This window comes from Dryas octopetala, chromosome 2 (assembly GCF_963921425.1).
Source record: "Dryas octopetala chromosome 2, drDryOcto1.1, whole genome shotgun sequence".
NCBI classification, from domain to species: Eukaryota; Viridiplantae; Streptophyta; class Magnoliopsida; order Rosales; family Rosaceae; genus Dryas; species Dryas octopetala.
Window position 1 is genome coordinate 16460017 of NC_141367.1, and position 26175 is coordinate 16486191.

Genomic DNA, 26175 nt, shown 5'->3' on the forward strand with positions numbered 1-26175 from the left:
GACATTGGGAAAGCCAAGAGGGTGCCATTTGGTAACAAAACATGTTGAGACTAGAATGTAAGATCTTTGGGGTCCTCAATAATCTTTGCCAAGGTTTGCAAGAATGCAGAAAGATCAGCACCATAAATAATACGATGATCAGCTGTAACATTTACCTGTATATAAATGCGTGTTCCAAGAATTAGAAATTATGTTTTGCTTTAATGCATATACCAAATAAGTACAACTTTCAAATTTCTCACCTGCATTTGGTTCTTCAAACCAATCCGGCCATCCTTTGTACCCACAACAGTGGGCTGAGATGCTCCAACAGCCATAATTGCTCCCTGTGGAAATTGAAACCAGAAAGGCACAAAGATTAATAACCACTAACACACCACAGGCATCCTCACTCTCTAAGACAAATAAGCTAGAGGAAAACAGGGAGAACGCAATGCGTGAGGGGATTTCTGCCCTAAAAAAGAATATGATATGGGACCATAAAATGCGAGTAGAAACGCTTACAGTTCCAGGTGGCAGAATGGCATCAAACCGATCAACTCCAAACATCCCAAGATTAGAAAGAGTGAAGGTACCTATCAAAACATCATTAAGAAAAATCAAAAATAGAAAGTATGGGTAGTCCATCTACGAAAGAGCGGTCATGACTTTTACATGTCAATAAAACAAGTAGGAAAAATGATACAAGTGCATCACAGAAAAGTAGTCATACAAGTAATATAATAAAATTTGAAGGTTATTCATCAAAATTTGAAGTAAAATGAGGAAGAAGAATGGCAGAAACTTGAATTGTACAAAACAAGAGAGATAAGGTACTCAGACAGTCCACCATTGTAGGGTTCTCTATGGGCCTAAAAATAAGGCACACTAAAAAATTAAGGGTCTTTTGCTTCAGGCCACTATGCCAATGAACCAAAGACCTATTGACTTTGGCTGTAACACAAAGCCAAATAGGCTACAATGGGACACGGCACTAAAAATTAAGTGTCAGACACTTCGGATGCAGCCACCTAGTCAAAAGGTGACAGAAAGAACAGAATTTAACTGCATCATGATGAAAATTTGTAGACACTGTTGCTATAATGTACATTCTGGCTCTAATGATGCTCTGAATTGAAAAGAAGGACAATGATGAACAATGATCGAAACAAGAGTTGGGTGTGACCTCAAAGAGCAATGATTGAGTTGAAGTGAGAATCCAACCCACCTACCAAACTGGCATTTTCTATTTGTAAAGTACTTTACTACTTTACACACAGAACCAGGGATAATTTGAGAACCCAAGGAACCTAAGTGACAACCTCATATACAAGTTATGGAGGATATGAGATTCTGAGCAAAGGCCACCAACTTGTTTGGGGACAGTTTCTTGGACTAAACAGAAGCATGACTGCATCATGGATGATGAACAGTGGTTTACTCAGTATTTAGGTCTGATAATCAATTTCAAAGCAAGAAGAAGTATAAAATTCAGTACTTCCACATTATAGTTTAGCTAAATCATTAGAAGTTTTGAAGGGAAAATGAATAATGTCATACAAACTGAAAAGTTCGGAGATCATTCCAGAAGTGCTGTTGTTTAATGCATAAGGAAGTATAGTTTTCTTAATCCTTGTTGGACCATGCAGTAAGGATACCACAAAAACAAAAAAAGAAAATTGAAGCCAATGTCATTGCACATAAATTTCTCCTCATTCCAAGTGAACTCACTCCGTTCCAACATGGTTCCAATTCCATTACGGAGACAAGTAAACTATCTTCCCACATAATCAAAAAACAGTTATTAAATTTGATAGAAATTATCATGAATTTTGAAATAAATATCTTATACAAGTTTATAAACTTCACATGTAAAGATCTTCCATTGTTAAGTATCACATAATACACAATATCTGGTAAAACACATCATGACTGTGTTGTGGACACTGCGAGTAAAAAAGACTTGTGTTCTCTGCTTAACATTGCAAGGTTCACTAAGTACTTAGGCAAGTAATAACAGTACCTGTATTGTATTCATGAGGCTGCAGCTGCTTGGCCCTGGCCTTATCAACTAATTCCTTCCACTTTCTTGACAGTGAGTATATGTCAACCTAACACGTACATCAAAAGAGACACCCATTAAAAATTTCTTGCATCAGGAAGAACCACCAACCCCCTTACCAAACAAAAGAAACCACTACTATAAGTCAAGGCAAAAGTAAGGGCACAAACCTTGTCCGCATCCTGAAGCACTGGTGTAATCAACCCACCATCGATTGCCACAGCGACTGCAATGTTAATACTGCTATTATATGTAAAGCTATTACCATCTCTACAGCCAGAATTGACTACAGGATGTTGAACCAATGCTAGTGCTGTCGCCTTTGCAAGCAATGCTGTCATGGTAACTCCCTTTGACTTGATCTAGAAATAAATTATAATATGCACAAATCACTAACAGAATAACACAGCAAACTTAACTTATCAATCTACAATCCTGATTCAGAACTCTCAAATACTGAGCAGCATTCTTTAAACAAAATGCTACCTAATCGCTTAACCTTTTCAAGAAAAGGTCAACTTCTGTAGTTGAGACTGAATTTTAATCAAGCATAACATTAAATCTCATGATAAACAGCCCAAAATTTGGAATCCAAATTACCTCAGAACCATCTTCTCAGTGCAGAGCATAAATGCTTTCTCAAGCAGTATGTAAATGAAAATAGAATGAACAATGAATTTGAGTTTTAAACGTCCTAAAACCCAATAAGAATTCAGCATCTTTATTGCTAAATGTTAAAGCTTTCCAGTAGTAATGTAGTATATTCTACCAAAACGCAATTTTTACCTTTTTGTAGAGAGCATCGAGTGCATTAGTGGTGATGGTGTATCCCACTCTGAAAGTGGGCACTGAGAGACTCTCAATCATGTTCCTACTCACAGCACCCTGCATTGTAGTAAAAGGCACCACCGTCCCCAACTCAATTCCCGGGCCCGCCGCTGCCGCCGCCTTCCCAACACTGGGTCCGGTAGCCGCCACCGCCACCTGAGCAGCAAAAGCCTCAACATCCTTAGCCACAATCCTCCCCATTGGCCCAGTTCCCACCACTGCCCCCAACTCCACATTCAAATCCTTTGCGAGCTTCTTCGCATACGGCGATGCCACGATTCTCTTCCCTCCCTCTGATGCCGGGTGCGTCGAAGACACCGCAGCCGCCACCGTAGCTGCCGCCGCCTTAGGCACCACCGCCGGACCCACATTCTCCACAATTTGTGGCTCCGGAGACGCTGGTGGTGGTGCTGCTGATGAAGAATTGGCCTGGCCCTTGGCCTTGGCCTCCGCGATCTCCTCCTCCGTCTCGGCCAAGAGCGCAATAGCCGAGCCTACGGCGGCGACGCCGCCTTCCTCGACCATAATTGTGGCCAAGTAACCGTCGTAGAAGGTCTCGACGTCCATGTCGGCCTTGTCGGACTCGACGACGACGACGCTCTCGCCCTTGGAGAGCTTGTCGCCCTCGGACTTGACCCAGGACACGATCTTACCCTCCGTCATGGTGGAGCTCAGCGCCGGCATGAAGATCTCCCAGATCTTGGCCTGCACTCGGGCCCTGCTCCGGCGACCGGAAATGAGGGCGGGCGTGGAAGAAGTAGGGTTCCAGCGGAGGGTTTGAGAGCCGGGGATGAAGGAGGTGTTGAGAAGGTGAGCCATTTGAGCAGTCAGCGAGAGAGAGAGAGAGAGAGTGGGCGAGTGTTGTTGTGCAGAGAAGGAAGGGCTGAGAGGGTGAGTGGGTTTTTATGGGAAGGTTTTGTTTGATGTTTGGGTCATTTGGGATTTTTCATATTCGGGTGTTTTTCTCGAACTCATCGAAACCAGGGCGGAGGTTCCAACTACCTTACCGGTGTATGTGATGATGTGCTTCGTTCCTGTAAACTTTAAATTGCACTTGTCAATAATACTTAATTACGTCAATGTTCCAAAGAGTAAAACCTACTACAATAAACCTAAAAGACACCCTATTGGCACTAAATCTTAGATCCTAGCTGTCAGTTCCTTCCCCCCACACATTCATAGTTGTGATTGTCCACAGTTACTTATCACTGTATGTAATTTAAAGATTTAAACTTGAGAGCTCAAGTTCTAGGACCCAGAAACTAAACACTAAGGCCTCGTTTGTTTCATAGGATTGTCTTGACATGGACTATTTATAGGGACTGGCACGGACTGGCTTGACATGGACTATGCTAGTTAAGAACTACCTTTATGTTTGGTACAGTGCAAGACTAACAAACTGGATAATTAAAATAGTACTATCCTATGTTCAGTGTAGTAGATGATTAACAAGTTGATAATTATTATTAGGTTTTTAAAAACTATTTCTAAGTTTGTTTAGAAATTAGAAAAGTATTTCTAAATAATTTTCTTTAATGAAACTATATATTTTACACTTAACTCAAATTAAAAATAAAACTAATAAGTTAAACAAAAACTAATCAACCAATACCCCACCCATTTGCATTTTATTTTTTTAATGAAAATTTATCTTTTACACTTTAAAGAATAAAACTAAAAATTTAAAAACAATTGATTAACCAAAACTCTCACATAAGCCCCGTATCTTCTTCCTCCCCACCCACCCATAGTCACAGTACCCACTTCTTCCTCCCACCTTCCCACAATCACAACCATGCCGATCACTTTTTCTTCCTCCTCCTCCTCTCTCTTTCCATCTTTTTTCTTTCTTTCTTTCTTTCTCTTTCTCTCTCTCTCTCTCTCTCATGTCTGCAACTCTCTTCTCTCTATACCCATTTTCATTTGCAGCAAAATGGGTGCGTCGAACTCGACATTGAATCCAAAATGGTTACATTACCTCAAACAAACCCAGGAGAAAGAGCATTATTCACCACTTGATCGGGCTCTTCGTCGGATTTCACAATCTGGGCATGGGGCCGAAGCTGGGTGGCGGAGTACGATCTGGGTGGAGGGTGCGATGAGGCCGGAGCTGGGTGGGCGGAGTGTGACTGAGGGGCTGGGTGGGGGGTGCGATGGGGTTGGGGGGTGGGGTGGGGATGTGCTGGGTTGGGGGGGAGGAGCGAAGGACGGGCTGGGGATGGATGCAATTGGGTGAGGTGTGTCTTAGCTAGTACAAGCCAAGGAGGTTCTTAGCTAAACCTCCACTTTTTCATGGGTTTCACTAAGCCCACTTAAGAAGGTTCATTTAAATTAGAGGGGATTCACTAAGCCCTACTTTTTCTAATTCTAATCTTACCAAACATGGGCTTAGGGTCTTAACTAAGCCAATCCCTGTTAAGAAGGTGAAACAAACGGGCCCTAAAACTTATTCTTTAAATCATAATACAACATTGAAAAACTACAATTACCAATGAAATAAATTATGATTGTGGGTTGGTCCAAAAATTGTGGTTGTCACGTTGGTAGGAAATAGGCTAGTGTTTGCCTGGAAGGTTGCCAAAAGGGTGGTGAGGGATAAAGGATGGACAAAAAATAGATTAAAAGTTTGAGTTTATGACTAAAAAAGATTGTATGTTGTGGCTTAGGCTATTAGCAGTGGCGAAAGTGAGAGTGAGAGTGTTGTATGAGTTTACTCACTCTTATAGTGTGCCGAAAAATTAATTAGTAAGCCCATTTAAGAGTGATAAATGAGGGTAATGCATGGGTCTGGGTGAGGGCTATTTGAGCTGAAGGTAATGGGTGGTGGGGCCCACCCATATGGGAGAAAAAGTAAGAACAAAAAACTGGGTAGTGGCCGACAAGATGGGGCCCAGCCTAACAGCACCGGCCTGCCACTCCTTTAGGCACGCATGAAGGACACCAGCGGTCCAAATATGTTGATCATTGGCTTTTTAATTTTTTTAAATTGCACCAGTTGATGTGCGCGCTGGTGACATGACGTCATTTGAAAAAAAATACCAAAAAAATTGTAACAGCTAGTTTTTTGTCGTTTGTTAGTGCGGTTTCCTTTATATGTTTTTCGTTGTTTATATCATGAAATAAAATGAATTGTGTTGTATTTACCATTTTTATGCATTTCAAACATTAAAAATATCAAACAACTTAAATGATCATTGGTAGAGAAAAAATATAGAATTTATAATTTTGGTGATTAAATTATAAATCCAAATATAATCAATATTAATATTATATTTAAGATTTTTTAAAATTAAACCGGTATAATTTTTATAACTATCACTCTTAGGACTATTTAGATCACAAAATTACTTTTCATGCCACTAACACTCAAATGGCTATCATACTCACTCAACTAGTGTGGATGACCTTATTAATAAAGAACAAAAAAAAAAAAAGCCGTTTTTCTTTCTTTCTATTTGTTTTTTCTCGATAAATATCCGGCTTGTAAAGTCGTAACATCAAAATCATTGCAAATGGTAGAAGTTGCAGCTCCTACCCGCATTCATATCAAGCCCTTTATTTCTGCAAGCCCGCGTCTTCCCGTCTCTCGAAAAATAGTGGCAACAAAACCATGGAAGGTTTCTGCAGTTGTTGCATGCTCTTCTTCTTCAGCTTCTGGGTATAATAAATTACGAACGGGGGTTGATGGGCAAGTGTTGCCAATGCCAAAGAAGACAAGCAAGAAAAGGGTCTTCTTTTTAGACGTCAATCCTCTCTGTTATGCTGGAAGCAAACCCAGCTTGCACTCGTTTGCTCATTGGGTGTCCTTATTTTTCCAGCAAGTTAGCCTCTCCGACCCTGTTATCGCTGTAAGCCCTCTTCATCACTGCACCATGTGTTCGATGAAATGCTTCATTGGTTTATTTCCCATTTTTTTTAGTCGATAATGAAATGATTAACTAGTTACATCTCAGTCCAGTTGATGAAATGCTTCAATGTTTGTTGCAATTTCTCCTTATATTTTTATTGTTGTTTCTTTTTAGAGTATGATTTGCCGTCCGTTTAAGTGTTTAGCTGTTATTATAAGTCAAGTGATTACCAACTAGCTATTGGTATATGGTATTTCCTTTTACTTTATTTGGGACCTTGTTGGAAGAGGTCCAAGTTCGATTCCACTCCTCCAGACCAAAAAATGGTTATTTTAATTTATTTTTTTTAAGAAAAAGAATATATATAATTCTGGATAGTATTGTATATGTGTAAATCTATACATTTCTGCAAAAAATTACATTTCTGTTGTGTTGGAGTATTTATATTATGATGATGAATTTCATGTTGCTTACAGCACTATAAAAGCCATATCAACCTTCTAAGAAGAACTCAAAGGTTCCTTCAGTAATTGGTTGAGATACAAATTATTTTCATCATGATTTTGATGCAAGGAAGTCTAAAACGGCCAAAAATCTTTAGATTCTTCAATAGCACATGGGTCATATTTTGTGATTGTTATAGGAGAAGTTTTTAATTTAAACATTGGTCCCAAGACTCCCAAAAAAGATTATCTTATTATTTCATGGTGGCCCCAATCAGCACTACATTTAAATCCTGATTAAAAACAGCATAGCCTTAGGCACTTGCTTCATAAACATCGGCTTCTTTACCTTAATTGCCTTGGTAATCTTGATTTTGAGCTGCACGTGACATTGATATAATTATTTGAGACCTTTAAAACCTGTTATCAGTCATATGGATATTGTGATCATGACAAGCTTTTATTAACATTCATGCCAGCTGTCTTTGGGCCTAATGGCACCTCTTCCCCTTCAAGATAAAAGATGTAGGGTGTGTACTAGGGTTAAATCCCAGTGGACGTATCTGTAATGCAGCTACTAAAACATTCTAGTATCCTTGCTATCTATGGTATATGAACTTGGACAGTCCATATGTCTACATTTCACTGATTTATTCATTTCCCTGGAATTTAGATACAGGGATACAGAATATTGTAAGTTTCAAGTTCAGTTCGTTTTGACTCAAGTAAATTAGAAAGAGTATTTTTTATTTTTTTTATCTTTTGGCCATTCTTGGCTTCTTAAACAAGACTTCTCCCATAATCATGTTTTTAATTGGGAAGGTTGCTTTAGAAACTCATGTCCGTTGTCTTTTTGCAATGGATGAAATCACAATTTATGTTGTAACATGATGGTTACTCAGAACTGGTAATATATTTGGATTTCTTATTTCTAAAAATATACCTTTGCAGGTTGTTGATGGGGAAAGAGGAAGTGAATACCGGAGACAGTTATTACCTTCATATAAAGCACATAGGTGGAAATTCTTAAGACATTTTTCAAGGGGTCATGTTGGAAGGTCCTACGGAGTCATCACAAATGTTCTTAGAGAATGCAATGTGCCAGTGAGTTAACCTCTATTGTGGTAAATTTATCATTTTAATATGTTAGAATATTATCTCAAGTCTGTTGTATCTGAATCTAATTACAGAGCTAGAAGCATTCATCAAAACTAACTTGTTTTTGATAAGTAATAATTTATTAAGAAAACACCAAGGGGAAACTACACCTAGAACACAAGCAGTATCCATGAGCTTTATAACGGAAGAAGCAAGAAAATCTAACATAGGAAAAGAATGGAAGGGATTGTATGTGACCATATGTGACCACTCAAATAGCCATCTCAACAATTGAGCTTTAATTTCACCATAAAATGTGCACTCCTGAAAGGCTACTCTTCCTGTTGAAGCACATAAAGGGGGTTGCTCTATGGCCTTATTTGTCTTGTTTATAAATCTACCATGCCCGCCAAAAATAGATTGCAAACTGGACCTGGATACCCAATAAAATTTGCAACTTCTAGAATATTCATAAAACTTGTTATGCTTTAATAACTTCTAAAATTCAACAGGAAGAAAATACATAAAGCACTCGTAAAAGTTTTCTAGTAATAGACAATGTGTATCCATATCTAGTGGTTGGCTCTGCAATTGGAACATGATATAGTAATGCTTCGGATTTTTATATCCACCAAATGGAGGAGAATCCCACGGGAGGGTGGGATTACTATCTCTAGGGCTACCAACCTACCACCATTGAACTACATTATTGCTCCAACTGCCACTGCCACTGCCACTGAGAACTGATAAAATATTAGAAGTTATCAAGTTTGAGAATATGAAGTATAAGATGGTCCACTGTATAAGGTTACATATATCAAGGCATGATTACCATGTACTAAATTTTGCGTTGATAAATTATGTCTTTTTCAGAATATTATCTAATTGTTTGTGACAACTATTTCATAATCTCTTCAGGTTGAAGCCCTCTTGTTTAATTTTTCATTTTTCTTTTCTAGAAGAGGTCAAAAGGAGTAGAAACTCTAAAACATCTATAAAATGTAGAAATATCAATTAACCTTTGATAGTATGGGATACCTGTTTCTTTCTTATTCGTTAAGTTCATGTTGTTGCTTCTGTATTTCATATTTGGCATTTCTTATGAAGGAATAAGGTATGAATACTTTCCTATATGAATATATGCTTTTGATTATGGATGGGAGGGATCTAGTTCTTTGAAAAGGTTTTTAGTAACCAATTTACTCTCTATTCTAAAATTGCTATAAATTTGACATGACATTTCAGATATCTCTGAATACGTCCTCTCATATTTGATTTGCTCTAAAAAAAAGGCTGTAAAATGATAAAAATTTAAGGCCTAAAGTGATGCAGGTTATAAAGATAGAAGGCCATGAAGCTGATGATGTTATAGCTACACTTGTGGGGCAAGTTCTACAAACAGGATACCGAGTGGTAATTGCCTCTCCTGATAAAGATTTTAAGCAATTGCTTTCAGAAGATGTCCAAATTGTTATGCCCCTGGAAGATTTAGAGCGCTGGTCCTTTTACACCCTTAAGCACTACATAGCTCAGTATAATTGTGATCCATGCTGTGATTTGAGCCTTAGTAAGTATGACATGTAATGTGGTGATGTTCATATTACAATCAATTATGTTAGTGCTACATGACTTTTATTTGACATATATGAGCATTTTGATGATAAATGTTATTCAGTACCGTTTCCAAAGCCAGTTATCAGTAATTATGATGTTGGTGCATCTTGTCTTTGAAAGTTTCTTCATATATGCTATTTGGTGTGGCTGTGCCTGTTATATAAGAATTCATGATTTGTATAGTGTTTATGGCTTAATGAAAATACTATCATTAATTCCTGGGATGTCATGGAGACAGCACTGAGATTGTTAGTTAATTGTACTAAAAGGATGACAATTTGGACAGTGATTGTGCAGAAATATTTTAGAGAGCGTCTGAGTCATATATGCACTTATAGCACGCATAATCTGTTGAGATAAGAATAACCTCCCATATGGTTCACAGTTTTTGGGTAGCAAAAATAAGTTGGAGTTCTTTCAGAGACAGTTTTTATTTATTTTTTATTTATCAGTTTCTTTGACGACAATTTTCTAGCTCCTGAAGTGGATTTACTAGGCTGCATTTTGGTCTGATGAACCAAGCAAATTCCTCTTTATTTGATACGAATTCCATAACATGTTTTGTATTTCTGTTCGCTTAATGTCTAGGGTGCATTGTGGGTGATCAGGCAGATGGTGTTCCTGGGATCCAACAGCTGGCTCCTGGGTTTGGTCAGAAGACTGCCCTAAAGCTCTTGAAAAAGCATGGTTCATTGGAAAATTTACTAAACACAGCTGCAGTAAGAACTGTGGGCAGACAGTATGCTCAAGATGCTCTTACAAAGCATGCTGATTACCTACGAAGGAACTACAAGATTCTTGCCCTTAGGAGGTAATGCATGTGCAACTGTACACATGCGCGTGCATGCTTGTGTTAATTTATTTATTTTTCCAAACATTTTCCAGGGATTATACCGTTATCCAGAGTCATCTTATTGCCTTGCCTTATAGCGGTCCTTAGTTCTTGATATTGTGGGTCACTTTTCTGCAGGGATGTCGATGTTCAACTTAAAGAGGAATGGTTGGTTAAGAGAGACACAAGCAACGATTCAACAACTTTGTCTAACTTCTTTAAATTCTTGGAAGAGAGCCAGAAGTTCAGTCATCAAAATGGATCTATTTCAAATGGCTAGGCTGATAGGTAATTCCTTATAGCTTTCTATATGAAAAACTAGTTAGAGGATTAGATGGTTTCTTTCATTTCTTTTTCTTTTTTCTTTTGGGGGGAGGCGATTGGATGAAGTTTATAATTACCAGCAAGTTAATGTATCCAGTTTTCACTGCAGGCCTTTATCTCCTTAATAGTTGTAAATTAGAGTCCTGCAGAATGTTTAAAACCTGGATAGCTTAGGCTTCATAACTAATTCCTGAAGAAGAAAATGGAGAATTGAGGTTCGATTTTTTTTTTCTTCTTCTTTTTATTGGAGTAAATTTTGGAAATTCTGGTCCTTAGCTTGTAATACATTTAGAATAAGTTTGATTTTCTTTTTCTTTTGGATTAGGTTCCTAATTCAATGATTTGTCTGCTTATTTTATTGGTGGACAGTACATTTTAAAAAAATAATGTGTCTAACGCAGTAACGCCCTTATAATTGCTACATGTTCATTTTACATAAATTTGTAATTTTAAAATATTTCTCAATATACCCATGATGAGTAAAATATTAAGTAGGAAAAAGACGAATTAATTTATTTGTGAGATAGATACATCATCCTAATGCAACACAATTAACTTTTTCACCGTCTTTGTCTCACAGATCCATTATCCTTATCCAATATAATTGACTTCTTGACACAATGATAATGTATCTGTCACACGTATACATCATCTTGATACAATATAATTCTTTTTTATAATGTCTTCTTCTCGTAGGTACTTGAATTGATTTTTTTCCACGTAATTTTATATTCACCATGGGTCTTGTTGATTGATATGGACGAATGTTTTAGCTTTTAGCAAATGTGTTAGTTACTATATTAAAACCTCGACAACTATAAGGGCATTAATGGCATTTTCAGTGTAGGTCAAACCATATACATCAACCATAAATTTATAGGTAGACAAATTGTTAAATGAACAAATTAGATCATGACAAAAACATGATTGAAGATTAACTATAAAGGCATACCTCTGTGACAAACATTTTCTTCTCAGAAGTAGTTTGTTTGAAAATCATAAATGTTATTTGCGTAATCAATTGAGCTTAGAACTACAGATGTCATCTGAAAACTTTTTCTCAAGAAATCATGCTTTTTCTGTAAAATTATTATGTGAATTTTCCTGAAATAGACAACACATTCATTTAAACACAAGAAAAAACAGACCATTGTTACTGTCCAGTAGCCTTGAGTTTATGGCTGAAACTGTTTTAGGGAAGCAGATGTGAGTTGGGCAGTTGGTGAAGGGTGTTTCTCTTTGCTAAGTGAAAGGCTCAGAGGCTTTGGAGGAGGGACGAAGGCTAAAGAGCTTTGGAGGTGTAGTGTGTTGGCTGTGATATGGGTTATTAGGGTGGAAAGAAACAAGAGAATCTTATTTTAGAGGGATGGGGGTGATGGAATTGGGGGATATAGTTTGGTATTGGTAAGTTCTTTGGGCTTCTGGAGCAGGGGACTTTAGATATGTTTTCTGCTCTGATAAGAAAAGGGTGGTTTGTTGTTGTATCAATAATGTAATTTAGAGGTGGATATCTTTTTCACTGTTATTGTAATTTTTGAATTTGTGTTAATAATTTCTCCTCTTTAAAAAAAAGAAGAAGATCATTATTACATGATTAGATCCATTCAATGCTCATGTAGATATTCTGCCACCATGATCTATTTTCTATTAACATTTGTATTAATGTCTCCAGGTGTGAAGAATTAGCAAAACACAATTTAATGTACCTGGCATGTTCTACTTCTACCGCATAGCTTTCTTGAAATTGAAGATTAACAAAGAGCAAACTGATATACTTTTGTGCTTCAGATTACAGATTTTGCTGTAAGATATGACCACCAGTGTACCCTATCTCTCTCTCCCCCATTGTCATCCCCTTTCTTCCTTCCTCCCCCCTTCCCCCATTGTCATTGCTTTGTTCATATGCTTTTACCCCCCTGTTTCTGGGATCTCAGGTTTTGTTGTGCGGTGGTGAAGAAAAACTTCACTCTGGTGGATTGCAATGTGGTCAGATGGTTATGGTCCGAGAGTGCTGACAGGGCTTCCCTTATCATTTGACACAGACTAGGAACCACAAATATCAGTAATATGTAAATGTACCAATTCTCGCGGATGCGGTTTTTAATGCTTTTGAAGTTTTGATGTCAAATTCTCTATATACTAAAACGCAATCCAGTCGCCACTGTTCACACTGTTCATAGCCTGTTCATCGTGAAAGTTCGGTTTTGCCCTTCTAGCAGCCTTAATTTTCCCATCCTTCGCCTTTTGAGTTTTCGCCTTTTCTTCGGCCCTTTTTTGTCATTGCGTCTGTCCCTGGTTGTAGCCCATATTGTTTCGAAATATTTACATTCCTTGCCATTGCTTTGTTTGTCTGCGGTATGCTCTCACAGGGGTCTTTTTTTTTGATCTGTTTGCCATTATGAGAATAGGCCAGATGGGCCTGCCCTTTGTGGTCATTCGTCTCTTCTTGCTTTATCTGGGTTCATGGTTAGTGTTTCAACCAGATGAACCAACTCATGTGGAGGCTTTCATCCCAGCTTCATGTATTCCTCCGGTTGTGATTCGAACTGGGTCGCACCTTCATTTATTTCTGTGGTTCTGATTCGAAGTGGATCAACAATCTGCTTTGGTTTATTTTGTCGTTTGATGTGTTGGTCTGGTTCAGTATTTCAAGCAGGTTATGGGATTAATCCATCGCATCGGAGAGGTGAGCCACAAGTTTTTTAGGGTTTTTTAAATTTTTTTTTCCTTTTGTCAAATCTCACTGACAGCTTCACTGTTTCAGCTTCGTCTGGCTTTTCGATTGCCGTTCGTTTCTTTTTCGGGTGGTGTGATTCAGATCAGTCCCTTCGTTTCTACCTACTCCTTATCAGATAAGTTTCATCTTTCTCTCATCTCATTTTTTCATATCCTTCTGCCCCTGTTTGCTTACCCTGTCTTCGCTGGGTCTCTGTTTGCATTTTGCATATCATCACTCTGGGTGTGTGCTTGCATTTATTCTTCGATATTGAAATATAGACTTCTCTTTATTTTTATTTGTTTATTTCTATTAGTGTTTTATCTCTGCTTCCTATTTTCCCCTTCTGTTGTGTCCCAGTTTTAGCTCCCTTTTTCAATTCTTTATCTTCAGAAAAATTTATGTGCTCCATCAAAAAAAAAATTTATGCGCTTATTTAATTGTTCTCTTCATTTAATTCTTCCATAATCAACTCTCTTCTGCGACAAAATTAATTGGGTACCAATTTTATTACCTATCTACCTGGGTACACAGATGTCAACTTTCATCACTATGCATATCTTCATTGTATCTGCTTATCCCATGCAATGAACACTAATTACACTTCCCATTAGATTATCTGACTATCTTTCTGTTTTTCGGCCTGTACTTTTTCTCCTGGATTTGTGCGCTTTCATTTTATTCGTTTCATTGTTTTGGTTTATGTTGACGCATACGAGGATGTTTAAATCTTATCAAATATTCCTTTCTGTATACGTTGTTGATTTTTTCTCATATCATACATATTCCGATCAAACATTCTTATTTATGTCGCTCAGCATTTTTTCTTATTCTGAATCAGTGTGTTTTTTGCATTTTTGCCAAAAAATACATTAACATTTATGCCCGCACTGTCATTTTTTACATTTTTTTGAATGTTTGCCTTTCAAATAAATCAAATCAAATTCTCTCCCTTATACTTTTATGTTTATACTTTTCACATCTTTTATTTTTCTTATATCTAAGTTTAGCTTTGTTTTTTTCAGATTGCTTCATTTTTAACATTCATACATATGTTTTCTAGGTACTCTTCTGTTGGTTGTTTCAGCTTCAACTTGACCCTGCGCTGTTGTTGCATTTGATCTTGCTGCGCAGAAGGTTAGCTTTTCGCATCTATTCTTTAAATATGTTGATTGTGCATCTGTTATTTGTCATGTTAAATATATTCTGCTCATGGATGAACATCATTTTCCTTTGATTGGTTGTTATATATATGTTCTTTTCAGATTGCAATTGATTTATATATGTCTCTTTTTTTCCTCCAGCTATTTATTCATTCCTTGAAGGTTTTTTCTTTTGATGTGATGAATAAAAAGTCTAGGGTTCGTACTAGATTACTCATGTTAGGCAAAGTTGACTGTCCTGATGTTTCAACTGCTGTCGAACTTCCCACTGAGAATGTCTCTGATGTTCTTTCTATCACTGCCTGTGAATTAAATTCTCCAACTCATAGGAAAAAACACAAGTCTATTAGGAATACAACTTTAACGCATATTAACACAATTCAGCCAACTACACATCAGGTCCCTTTGGAACAATTAGACTCTAATTCTGATATTGTGTCCTATAATCTAAATGTTCTTCATTCTGAACTTCCGCCCATGAGCTCCACATCGAATGAAAACAGTGCGGATCGCAGCTGTAAGAGTCAATCATTTTATCAGAAGAAAAGACAGAGTATGTTTAATTTTTGATTCAAATTAATTTCAACATTTCTACATTATTGTCCTATCAATGATGATATGCATTGATACTCTTTCTTTCTTTCTTTCATGCTTCTTCTTTCCATAGGAGTCATTCACAAGTATGTGGATTTTGGAGATAAAGATTATAAGTGCATTTACTGTGATGCACTTTTTTGGCTCACTGAATCCATTGCTAAAAAATCTACAGACAGACAGCCTTTGTTTAGTCTTTGTTGTTTGCAAGGGAAAGTTAAACTTCCAATTACCAAACCAACCCCTAACTTTTTAGATAATTTACTTGATGCAAGAAAAGGCCAGGGAAGCTCTGTATTTAGGGACAATATTAGGGCATACAATTCTATGTTTGCATTCACTTCAATGGGAGCCAAAATTGATCATTCAATTAACAATAGGCCAGGTCCTTACATTTTTAAAATTAGTGGGCAGGTTCATCATTTAATGGGGTCATTGTTACCGCCGGAAGGCGATTCTCCAAAGTTTGCCCAGCTCTATGTCTATGACACCTATAATGAAGTTATGAATCGCCTTAATGCAGTTAATTCTAAACAAAATAATTCAAATCTTGATCCAAAAGTTGTTGAAGGCCTTATCAAAATGTTTGACCAATCAAATGAGTTAGTGAAATTCTTTAGAACAGTCAGGGATAAATTAGAAAGCAATTCTATTACTGATGTCAAAGTAAGAATATTAGGAAAGCAGTTAGATCATGATAAACAATATGAAAGCCCAACATCTGATGAAATTGCTGGTCTCATAGTGGGAGATATTGGTCTCTTTGATTCAAACAGAGATATTGTCATAGAAAATCAAAATGGAGAGTTGAAACGAATAACAAAATTAAATCCAAAATTCATGTCTTTACAATATCCTATTCTATTTCCTCATGGTGAAGATGGTTATAGCCCTAATATTAAATGGAATCCTAATTTTAAAGGTCATCAGCCAAAAACAGGAAGGGTACCTATGAGAGCCTTTATAGCTTATCAAATTCAGGAGAGGCAATTTGAATTTAGCACACTCTTAAAAGGTGGTAGATTGTTTCAACAATTTTTAGTGGATGCCTATGCAACTCTTGAAGAGGATCGATTAGATTTTATTAGAAAAAATCAAAAAAACCTCAGGACTGAAGTTTATAAAGGCATTTATGATGCAATTTCAATGGGTCATACAAATGCCAATGATCTAGGACAGCGAGTTATATTGCCAACATCACACACTGGCAGTGCTAGATATATGATTAATAATTATCAAGATGCTATGGCAATTTGTAGGCATTATGGCAATCCCGATCTTTTTATTACTTTTACTTCCAATGTCAAGTGGCCTGAAATTGTTAGAGAACTTCTTAGAAAACCTGGCTCTAAACCAGAGGATAGGCCTGACATCATTGCCAGAATGTTCAAAATCAAATTGGATGATATGGTTAGTTACATCAAATCAGGACAACCTTTCGGACCACTTGCAGCAGGTGAATTTCATCAACAAAATTTGTTCTTTGCTGGCTTTCTTCCTTTTAAAAATACAAAATTAATCAATCCTGTCTTTTTTTCTCTGTCTCTCACATCAAACAGAAGTTCATACAATTGAATTTCAAAAGAGAGGATTGCCTCATTGTCACCTCCTCATTTGGTTAGAACACAATTTCAAATCATCATCTGCAGCAGATATTGACTCGATAATCTCAGCTGAATTACCAGACAAAACTTTGGATCCAACACTTTATCATATTGTAGATCAGTTCATGATCCATGGTCCATGTGGTCATTTAAATCCTAATTCCCCTTGCATGCGAGGAGGAAAGTGCTCTAAATTTTTCCCAAAGCAATACAAAACTGAAACTGTTTTTGAAACCAATGGCTTTCCTACATATAGGCGTCGTGATAATCCTAATAGCTTTGTCCTCAAAAATGGAATAAAGGTTGATAACAGTTTTATAGTGCCTTACAATTCAGAATTGTTATTAAGGTATAACGCTCATATAAATGTTGAATTGTGTTGTCAATCAATGCTTATCAAATATTTATTCAAATACATCAACAAAGGTTCAGATAGGGCTAGGGTCATAATTGAAAACAAGCCACAAGATGAAATATTATCCTATCTTAACTGTAGATATATATCACCATATGAAGCTGCATGGAGATTATTTCAATTCCCTATTCACTGTAGACAACCTGCCATTGAACGATTGCCTATACATCTGCCTTTAGAGCAAAATGTCATCTTCAGTGAAGATCAATCACTTCATTCGATTCTTGATCGTGAAGCAATTCAGGATACAATGTTAACCGGTTGGTTTCAAGCAAACAAAAATTTTCCTCAAGCACAAAACTTATGTTATTCAGAATTTCCTTCTAGATTCGTATGGAATTCCCGCGATAAGATTTGGACACCTAGGAAAAAAGGCAAATGTATAGGCAGAATAGCTTATGTACACCCTGCAGCCGGAGAATTGTACTACTTCAGAATGCTTTTAAATTCCCATAAAGGTGCCTTTGATTTTGATGATATAAAAACTCTTCATGGCATTAAACACCCATCATATCAGTCTGTATGTAGGTCTCTAGGTCTGTTAGGGGATGATAAAGAATGGATTGAAGCCTTAGAAAATGTTCTCAGCACAGCATCATGCACTGAATTAAGGCAATTATTTGTTACAATAATTTTGTTTTGTGATGTAGCAAATCCTGCACTCATTTTCGATGCTCATTGGCATAATATGTGTGATGACATGTTATATAATCTTAGAAAAACATTTTGTATGCCTAATCTCATTGTGCCACCATCTGAATTAAAAAATTCACTTCTCTATGAGCTAGAACAACTGTTTAATGCATCATCTAGCAGCTTAAAAGATCATGATCTTCCAATTCCTGATGAACAAAGCATGTTACAAATTAGGAATAAATTGTTGAGAGAAGAATTAAATTATGATCTTCATCAGTTAGCCAATGAACATTCTATTTTAATCACTCAACTCAACAAAGAACAAAGACAAGTGTATGATTCTGTTATAACTGCCATAAATGAAAAAAAATCTGGTTTGTTTTTTGTTTATGGGCACGGGGGAACTGGAAAAACTTTTTTGTGGCACACAATCATTAATAAAATTAGATCTGAAGGTCAAATTGTTCTAGCTGTTGCTTCATCAGGTATTGCATCCTTGCTGTTACCTGGAGGCAGAACAGCTCATTCTAGGTTTCAAATTCCTCTCAATCTCACTGATTCTTCCATATGTCCAATCAAAAAACAGACTCATCTTGCTAAATTAATTGAAAAGGCTGCCTTAGTTGTTTGGGATGAAGCACCTATGAATCATAGGGATTGTTTTGAAGCACTAGACAAATCACTATGTGATATTCTATCGCATTTACATAATTCAGGTCAGACTATGCCATTTGGTGGGAAACCTTTTTTACTGGGGGGTGATTTTAGGCAAATACTACCAGTCATTCCATCTGGAACAAGGGAAGAAATAGTACATGCCACTCTTAACAGTTCATACCTATGGCCTTCTTTCAAAATTTTTTGTTTAAAAGAAAATATGAGGCTATCAAAAGAGGGGTTAAACAATGAAGAAAGAACAAAACTTGCAGACTTTGCTGCTTGGATACTCAAAATTGGTGATGGTCAAATATGTGATATAAATGATCCAACAGATGAAGAGGTATCATGGGTAGAAATTCCTGCAGATTTATTGATTGAGTCATACACAGATCCAATTGACTCCATTTTTTTTGCAACATATCCAGACTTTCTTAGCCACTTTGACAATTATGCTTACTTAAGAGAAAGAGCCATTATCACGCCTAAGAATTCTACTGTTACTGAGATCAATAACTATGCTATAGATTTATTACCTGGAGAAGCCAGAACTTATTTAAGTTCTGATTCTCTATCCTCTTCATCTGGAAATTTAGAAAATCTTACCATAATGTATCCCACAGAATTCCTTAATCAGCTTGAATTCAATGGCTTGCCTCCACATAGTGTAGCTTTAAAAATAGGCATGCCCATCATGTTATTAAGGAACTTAAACCAATCTTCAGGGCTATGTAACGGAACTAGATTGGTTATAACCCAAATGACTAATAGAGTTATTGAAGCAAAGATACTGACTGGTAGCAACATTGGTCATAAATTTTTTATACCTAGAATCAGCCTTACAGCAACAGAAAAAAAATGGCCTTTCACTTTTAAAAGACGTCAATTCCCAATTAGACCAAGTTATGCAATGACCATAAATAAGAGCCAAGGACAATCCCTTAAAACAGTTGGTTTATATCTTCCCCAGCCTGTCTTTACCCATGGACAATTGTATGTCGCATTGTCAAGGGTTACATCAAGGGAAGGGCTTAAAATTATTATAGACAACAATGGAGAAATGCCAAATAATTACACTAAAAACATTGTCTATAAAGACGTTCTCCAAAATTTAGTTTCAGGTTTAAACTTCTCTCTATGCATATCTAAACATCTCTATTTATTTTATATGTATACTCACTTACCAAAGTTTATTTCTTCTTTTACTCACACCAAATATATTATATTTCAGCCCTTTGATGCGATGAATATCACTCCAGTCAGAAGCTTGCAGCCCCATCAAGACAAACTCAAAATTAGGGTTCGAATTTGCAGGATCTGGAGGCCAAAGGTTTTTGGATCTGATCATCAATTCGCTGGTTTAGAATGCATATTGGTTGATGCAATGGTAAATCAACTGTTCTCATTACTTATTTTACTGATATTGCTGTTCCTTTAAATAAATCTCATTTTCAAAAATCAAATATCTTCACTTAAATATGGATCAAACATACTTTCCCAACACCATTTCTCAATGCAGAGACACCTTTCAAAAACTGTTTTCCTCCTAAAAAATATTAATTAACTCACTAACAATATTTTTTTTCAAACCATTACATATGAACAATACCCTGCTCAACAACAATACTGCAACAACCACCTTATACTCCTCACAGTATATCAATATCTAAACAAAATTAAACCGCTCTTGCTAGCCCCAATTTTAAGAAATCAAAATTACAACACATAATTAAACCACAATTTCAATCTTTCAAATAGGAAAAATCATATCTGTATATATATTTTTTTAACCACCTATCATCTCTCCAATTTGCAGCCATTCATTCATATCTTTACACAATTGTTTCACGTCTTTGCACCCACAATTATCTGCTAAAAAACACTTATACAACCCTTTCACAAATTGTCTGCAGATATTAAATATTCATATAACCGACTCTTTTTTAAAATAGTAAATGCTACCTTTGTTAAATGATCAAAATTCATATGCTCTATATGTATGATAGTTAGTCTAATAAACTTCATATAGCATGAGTATCATTTAGTATACCCTGCAGATAACCTATACAAACCAATCAATTTGATCCTCCATTTTCTCACATTTCAATATCATAATTCATTTGCTGTCTGCATTTTTAAAATTTATCTGTTTTCTTGATTCTTCCAATTCTACCATGATTAACTAAATGTATTTTTCTACTAAATCAAGGGAGATGCGATTCAAGCAACAGTCAAAGAAATTGACTATGATTGTGTTGCTCCAAAGATGCAGTCAGGAGCTGCCTATGACATCAGCTGCTTTCACACAATCAAGAGCAGATCAGTCTACAAAGTCGTTCCTCATGCTGCTGCTATCATTTTTAACGAGAGAACCATATTCAAGCAATTGACAATTGTTCAACCAAACATTCCAGCACACCGTTTTCACCTCATGGATTACAGCCAACTATCCACACGCGTAAATACAACCACAATTCTAACAGGTGCTCAACGCAAAACACACTTTTTCCCATTATTTTCATTAATTTTATTTATTCTCTTACACCAATCAAATTATGATCACACACTTCTCTTATGCACCTTAAACATCTGCCTGTGATTTTTCCATGTATTTGGAAGATGTGATGGGGCACATAACTGCAATACAACATCTGGAACAAAAAATGGTTGACAAAACAAGGTTGGAGAGCAAATGTGAGGTGTATATAGAAAACATAAGGTACAACCATTAACCAAATCTTTACAAATTTAACACTTTTACAATCGACATTAAAACATTTTGTCCTCAATTTTTTTTTTCAGGCATCAGACAATGAGAATCACACTTTGGAGCGATGCAGCAAAGAACTTTGACCATGCAGCTATCGAACAGTTGCCACCACCAATTTTTATTGTTTTCACAAGCGTGAAGGTGAAAGAATATCAAGGTAACTCATAACTTTTCCCGACTTCCTATTATTTGCATCTCCAATATTCATTACAAAACTTCTTTCATTTTTCTGTTACGCATCCACAGGAAAACCTGTTCTTAGCAGCACCAACTCAACCCTGTATTTCATCAATCCACCAATACCAGAGCTTCAATCCTACAAGATTGCGTAAGATTTTTCAAACCTTTTCAACATACCAATTCAACTTTTCTGATATAACTCTTTCATTCGATATTTTTTACCACAACAATTCAGTTTCAAAGATGATCCAGTGGCCATCAAAGTGATTCCACCTTCAGCGATGGCACAACTACCTTACCAACAATTAAAAGAGAGTAAAAAGGTGGATGTGGCAGAATTAAATATACTTGACCCAGATCTGCACAAGGTGATCCACACTCACAACAAACTACTATTACCCATCTGCATTTTTAAAATTGTTTTCATTATCAACCACATTATTTCAATGATTTCACATTTTTCACATTATTACTATAATATACCCTTTCAAAATACAATAGCCTACAAACTTTTACTGCTTTCTCATATTTAACACTCTTCACATCTCTCCTTCCCTTTCTGAAATATGAGGTATCTAAACATTTGCTCATAACCTAACTGCAATACTTCATATTAGTTGTACTCTAACGTACTATATACCAACCATCTTCAAAGTAACAAACATTTATACCATGCAAACTTTATCAAACCAAGCATTCTATACTTGCACCAAATCCACTTTACCAAACAATGTTTATACAGACTTATATGTACCAATTAACAATAAATATTCATACCAATTAACAACCAGTTAACAACTAAAACACTTATAAAATAATTATAACATAGATATTAGTAACTTGAACATGAGCATCGACAAAAGATCAAATAATTACAATTATCCAGCCTGCCTACCGCATGATCACCTTTCATATTTTTACATATTAGTAACTTAAACATAAGCATCGACAAAAGATCAAATAATGACAATTATCCAGCCTGCCTACCCCATGATCACCTTTCATATTTTTATAAAACCTCTATTGCACAATTAACTATAAAATTATTATAAGTTTTCAGAAAATGTTTTGACTAATTCAATTTGTTTTTACTATATTCAGTCATGCCAAAAACTTTGTAAGCATTGTCCAAAGACTCAAACATTTGTATACGATTAAAACTATTTACTTTGATGGTTCATATGATATGCTAAACAAAAGTTTTATTCACCTTATTTTGTATTTCAACCTTTTATAACCCTAGATATCTCTCAATTAACAAAAACGACCCAAACTCAAAATCTACTCTCAATTCAACCACTATCAGATTGTTTCTTTTTTCTTATAGAATTCAAATAATATATTTGGGCAGCCTACTTTCCTGATTGCATCATCATTATCATTTCTTCTCATCTTTATAAAAAATTTATTATCTCAAGTCATCCATTTAAAATATTTCATTTCATTTAAACTTCTTCAATACCCTAACCACTTATTTCCAACAACTTATAGGACAAGCTGATTATCTGCCGTGCAACCATTACACGGTTTAACACAAATGCTGGGTGGTGGTACAGAGCATGTCCAACTTGCCACAAGCAGGTCAAGCCTTCACCTCAAAGTGATGAACTCATTTGCCCAAGACACGGCACCCTCACCACACTTCCTATCCCTTGGTAACCAATTTTTTTTTCTTTCTTTTTATGTTTGGCAAACAATTCTAAACTATATACTTTATACACTTTAACCACTGTGTATAGTTCTCACCTGTACATAACATACATTCTTTAAAAATACCATACATCCTACATTTTAAAATTATTTATATTTACCATGCATAATGCACATCCATACTACCTATTTTCATTACTAACAAAACCCTTAGCACACACCTTAAATAATTAAACCATATAATCACTTTTGCACATGCACTTCATCTCTCTTAACAAATAAATGTAATATTACCAGAATACAAAGCTAGCAAGTTTAAAACCTGACAACATTCTTGCAACTACAATCAATCAAATACCAAAAAAACACATGTATATACCACATAATACGTTATCTTCAACCTTCTTATACTGTCTCAACTTACATTCTTCAATTCAGAAATACCAACTCACAATACAATTGCAGGTTCAAAGTCAGTTTTGCGATTGCAGACGCAAGTAACACAACCAGTGTTATCATAATTGGAGAGGCCGCTGAGCAACTTTTTGGAATCTCATGCTTCGGATTAGTTGTTGAGCAGGGTTTCAATGACCAGAGTCAATTCCCAGATCATATACTTCGACTCAGAGGCCAAACTAAAAATTTTCAAATCAGGTTTGGAGGCATGAAAACAGATTTCAAAAGAAATGACCTCTTGATCCATGCTGTTTTTGATGATGAAACCCAGATCCTTGAACAACCCTCTCTTCCAACCGATCAACAAATGGTTGTGCATGCAACAGAACAAATCAACCAAAAAACCCTTCTTTCCACTCCATCACCTGCTTCAAAAAAATTCCCACCAAAAACACTTTCTGGTTCAACAAGGGCTTTCAGAAAATACCCCACTCTCCCATCACCCAAAAAAGCTGCAGTCAAAAGAGCTCTTTTCACTTCTCTGACCAACGTAAGAAAAAAATTCAAGAGGTACCTAATTTATAAAACCTTTAACCCCTCATGCTAATACTATTCAAATTATAACACATTTTTTTTGAATTCTAACATGCATTCCTTTTTTTCCTATTCTTCCAAAAACCGTCGCTGACAGAGAAGCAACAATTGAAGAAATCATCAGCAGAGATACAGCTAAGAATGCAGCACCCACAGAGGATATTTTGGGCTCAGATGACATCCCTCTCATGGCTTTAAAAAAAAAAACAACCAAAATCATGGCCAGGTATAATCCATACTCATACACTGAAATTGACAGATCATATAATACTCCACTACTATTTTTACTGCATCCACCATTGACTCATACTTTCAATTACACTTATTAAAACCTCATGAATTAGAATTTGTTACTTTGAAGAACTATGTACAGTTTTTATCTCGCATACAATTATCTTTTATAAAGCAATATCGCTTTTATCAATCTCAATAAGCAAATCTTACAATGCATTCCTTTCAGTTTATATAGCACTTCTCCACATTTTTTTCCCTCTTTTCTATATCTCAATTTAACATATTCCCTTCTTTTGTTCTCTACTCTCAAATATCAGAATCATTCAATATTACCAAACATATATTGTTAGATGCATTCTTCAATTGGTTCATCTTATACATATTGCACTCAACCTTCAATTCTAACACTCTTTCTTTCATCCTGATTGTTAAATAATGATATATAATTTCATTTACCTAAAATCAAATCACAAAACAAACAAACAACACAATTAACATCTGTTATTCATTCCTTTTTTTCTTTCACTTTAACCTGAGATCCTCCAATTTCTAACACTTTCTATGGTTAACCAAAAATGCAGCACAGCAGATAAAGTCCTCCCAACAAAGGACAATAAAGGAGACAAAAGCCCCACAGCAAAGGAAGAAAATAAACTTGCCCAACATCTCCCCCTCCAACAAACCACCGCTCATGACAAAGCAAAGGACCGCGGCTCACCAAGCACAATTTGACCCCTTCTCAGATGACCACAAATACCTCTTTTGAACAATCAACGATTACATATTAGTTTCTCTTTTGTTTAAACTAACACTCATTTCTCTCATACATTGTAATATTTTTTGAAACCTGTTTGCACTTTTAAGATATGATCAATATCTTAAAACAACAAACAGGCAAGCCTTTGCCCACATCTAAACACATCCTATAAAAGGCACTTATATTTTGAATCATGTGAAACCCAACGACTCATACTGTATTTTCAAACCTCATAACTATTTTAACATATCATTAACATCTTAACAAACCAAACACACGTCTCCTCAAAACATTTTATCACTTCTTATTACCCGCAGCAACGTGCGGGCATTAATTCTAGTTTTACCTATTTGGGGTGTTGTATGTCAACTACTGCTTTATTATGCTATGTGTCTAATTTACTTGTTTGGCCGTAACTTATTGCACCATGGTTTTTGGTCATTCTTCTTTCCAGCAGTTTTTCCCCTACAAGGCTGCAAGCCTGCAACTAACTATATATCTCTATTGTGGGGGAAAAGGGGTGGAGCTGTGTGTTTATTTCCTCAGAAGTGGATCCTCTACCAGACTTTGACAGAAATTGCGTGGTTAGGTAACTTCTTCCTCTCTTTCATGTTCTCTCTCCTCTCTCGATCATTGGCATGGTCGTCAGCCTCCACCCCACTTCAACCAATAGAGAGAAGAGAGGGAATGGGAAAGAGAGGAAAAGAGGAAAGAGAGAGAGAGAAGGAGAAGAAGAGGAGGGAGTGCCAGCGGTGGGGCCGGCAGCAAGGTGGGTGGGTGC

General features: G+C 36.2%; 5 protein-coding genes across 9 annotated transcripts; 4 read left to right on the top strand and 1 right to left on the bottom strand.

Moving 5' to 3' along the window:
* Positions 1-17: 17 nt before the first annotated feature.
* On the bottom strand, positions 18-3922 carry LOC147293501 (dihydrolipoyllysine-residue acetyltransferase component 5 of pyruvate dehydrogenase complex, chloroplastic-like). The gene is made up of 6 exons (XM_086234482.1): positions 2828-3922; positions 2212-2403; positions 2003-2090; positions 505-575; positions 243-326; positions 18-155 (listed from the first exon to the last, which is right to left on the bottom strand). The coding sequence occupies exons 1-6, from the start codon at positions 3686-3688 to the stop codon at positions 51-53; spliced, it is 1401 nt and encodes a 466-aa protein (XP_086090608.1). The 5' UTR covers positions 3689-3922; the 3' UTR covers positions 18-50.
* Positions 3923-6323: 2401 nt separating this feature from the next.
* Positions 6324-11092, top strand: LOC147293502 (uncharacterized). 2 transcript variants are annotated; one of them, XM_086232683.1, is made up of 5 exons: positions 6324-6717; positions 8112-8264; positions 9591-9825; positions 10481-10683; positions 10843-10933. In XM_086232683.1, exons 1-4 carry the CDS (start codon positions 6382-6384, stop codon positions 10642-10644), a joined length of 888 nt encoding a protein of 295 aa, XP_086088809.1. In that variant the 5' UTR covers positions 6324-6381; the 3' UTR covers positions 10645-10683; positions 10843-10933. The 2 variants fall into 2 exon arrangements, with proteins under 2 accessions (XP_086088809.1, XP_086088808.1); XM_086232682.1 differs by having other exon boundaries at positions 6327-6717; positions 10461-10683; positions 10843-11092.
* Positions 11093-12720: 1628 nt separating this feature from the next.
* LOC147293503 (replication protein A 70 kDa DNA-binding subunit B-like) lies at positions 12721-25596 on the top strand. Of its 4 annotated transcripts, XM_086232679.1 has the most exons (13): positions 12721-12831; positions 12963-13714; positions 13793-14881; positions 20045-20200; positions 21023-21296; positions 21433-21532; positions 21616-21740; positions 21830-21911; positions 21999-22131; positions 23255-23418; positions 23879-24379; positions 24501-24629; positions 25219-25596. In XM_086232679.1, the coding sequence occupies exons 4-13, from the start codon at positions 20057-20059 to the stop codon at positions 25367-25369; spliced, it is 1803 nt and encodes a 600-aa protein (XP_086088805.1). In that variant the 5' UTR covers positions 12721-12831; positions 12963-13714; positions 13793-14881; positions 20045-20056; the 3' UTR covers positions 25370-25596. The 4 variants fall into 4 exon arrangements, with proteins under 4 accessions (XP_086088805.1, XP_086088804.1, XP_086088806.1 ...); XM_086232678.1 differs by having other exon boundaries at positions 12767-13714; XM_086232680.1 differs by having other exon boundaries at positions 12767-13714; positions 25224-25359.
* LOC147293504 (uncharacterized) lies at positions 15829-19373 on the top strand. Its single transcript, XM_086231082.1, has 4 exons — positions 15829-16957; positions 17061-17454; positions 17659-19156; positions 19341-19373. The coding sequence occupies exons 1-4, from the start codon at positions 15829-15831 to the stop codon at positions 19371-19373; spliced, it is 3054 nt and encodes a 1017-aa protein (XP_086087208.1).
* LOC147293505 (uncharacterized) lies at positions 19421-20052 on the top strand. The gene is made up of 2 exons (XM_086231083.1): positions 19421-19934; positions 20045-20052. The coding sequence occupies exons 1-2, from the start codon at positions 19424-19426 to the stop codon at positions 20050-20052; spliced, it is 519 nt and encodes a 172-aa protein (XP_086087209.1). The 5' UTR covers positions 19421-19423.
* Positions 25597-26175: the final 579 nt, after the last annotated feature.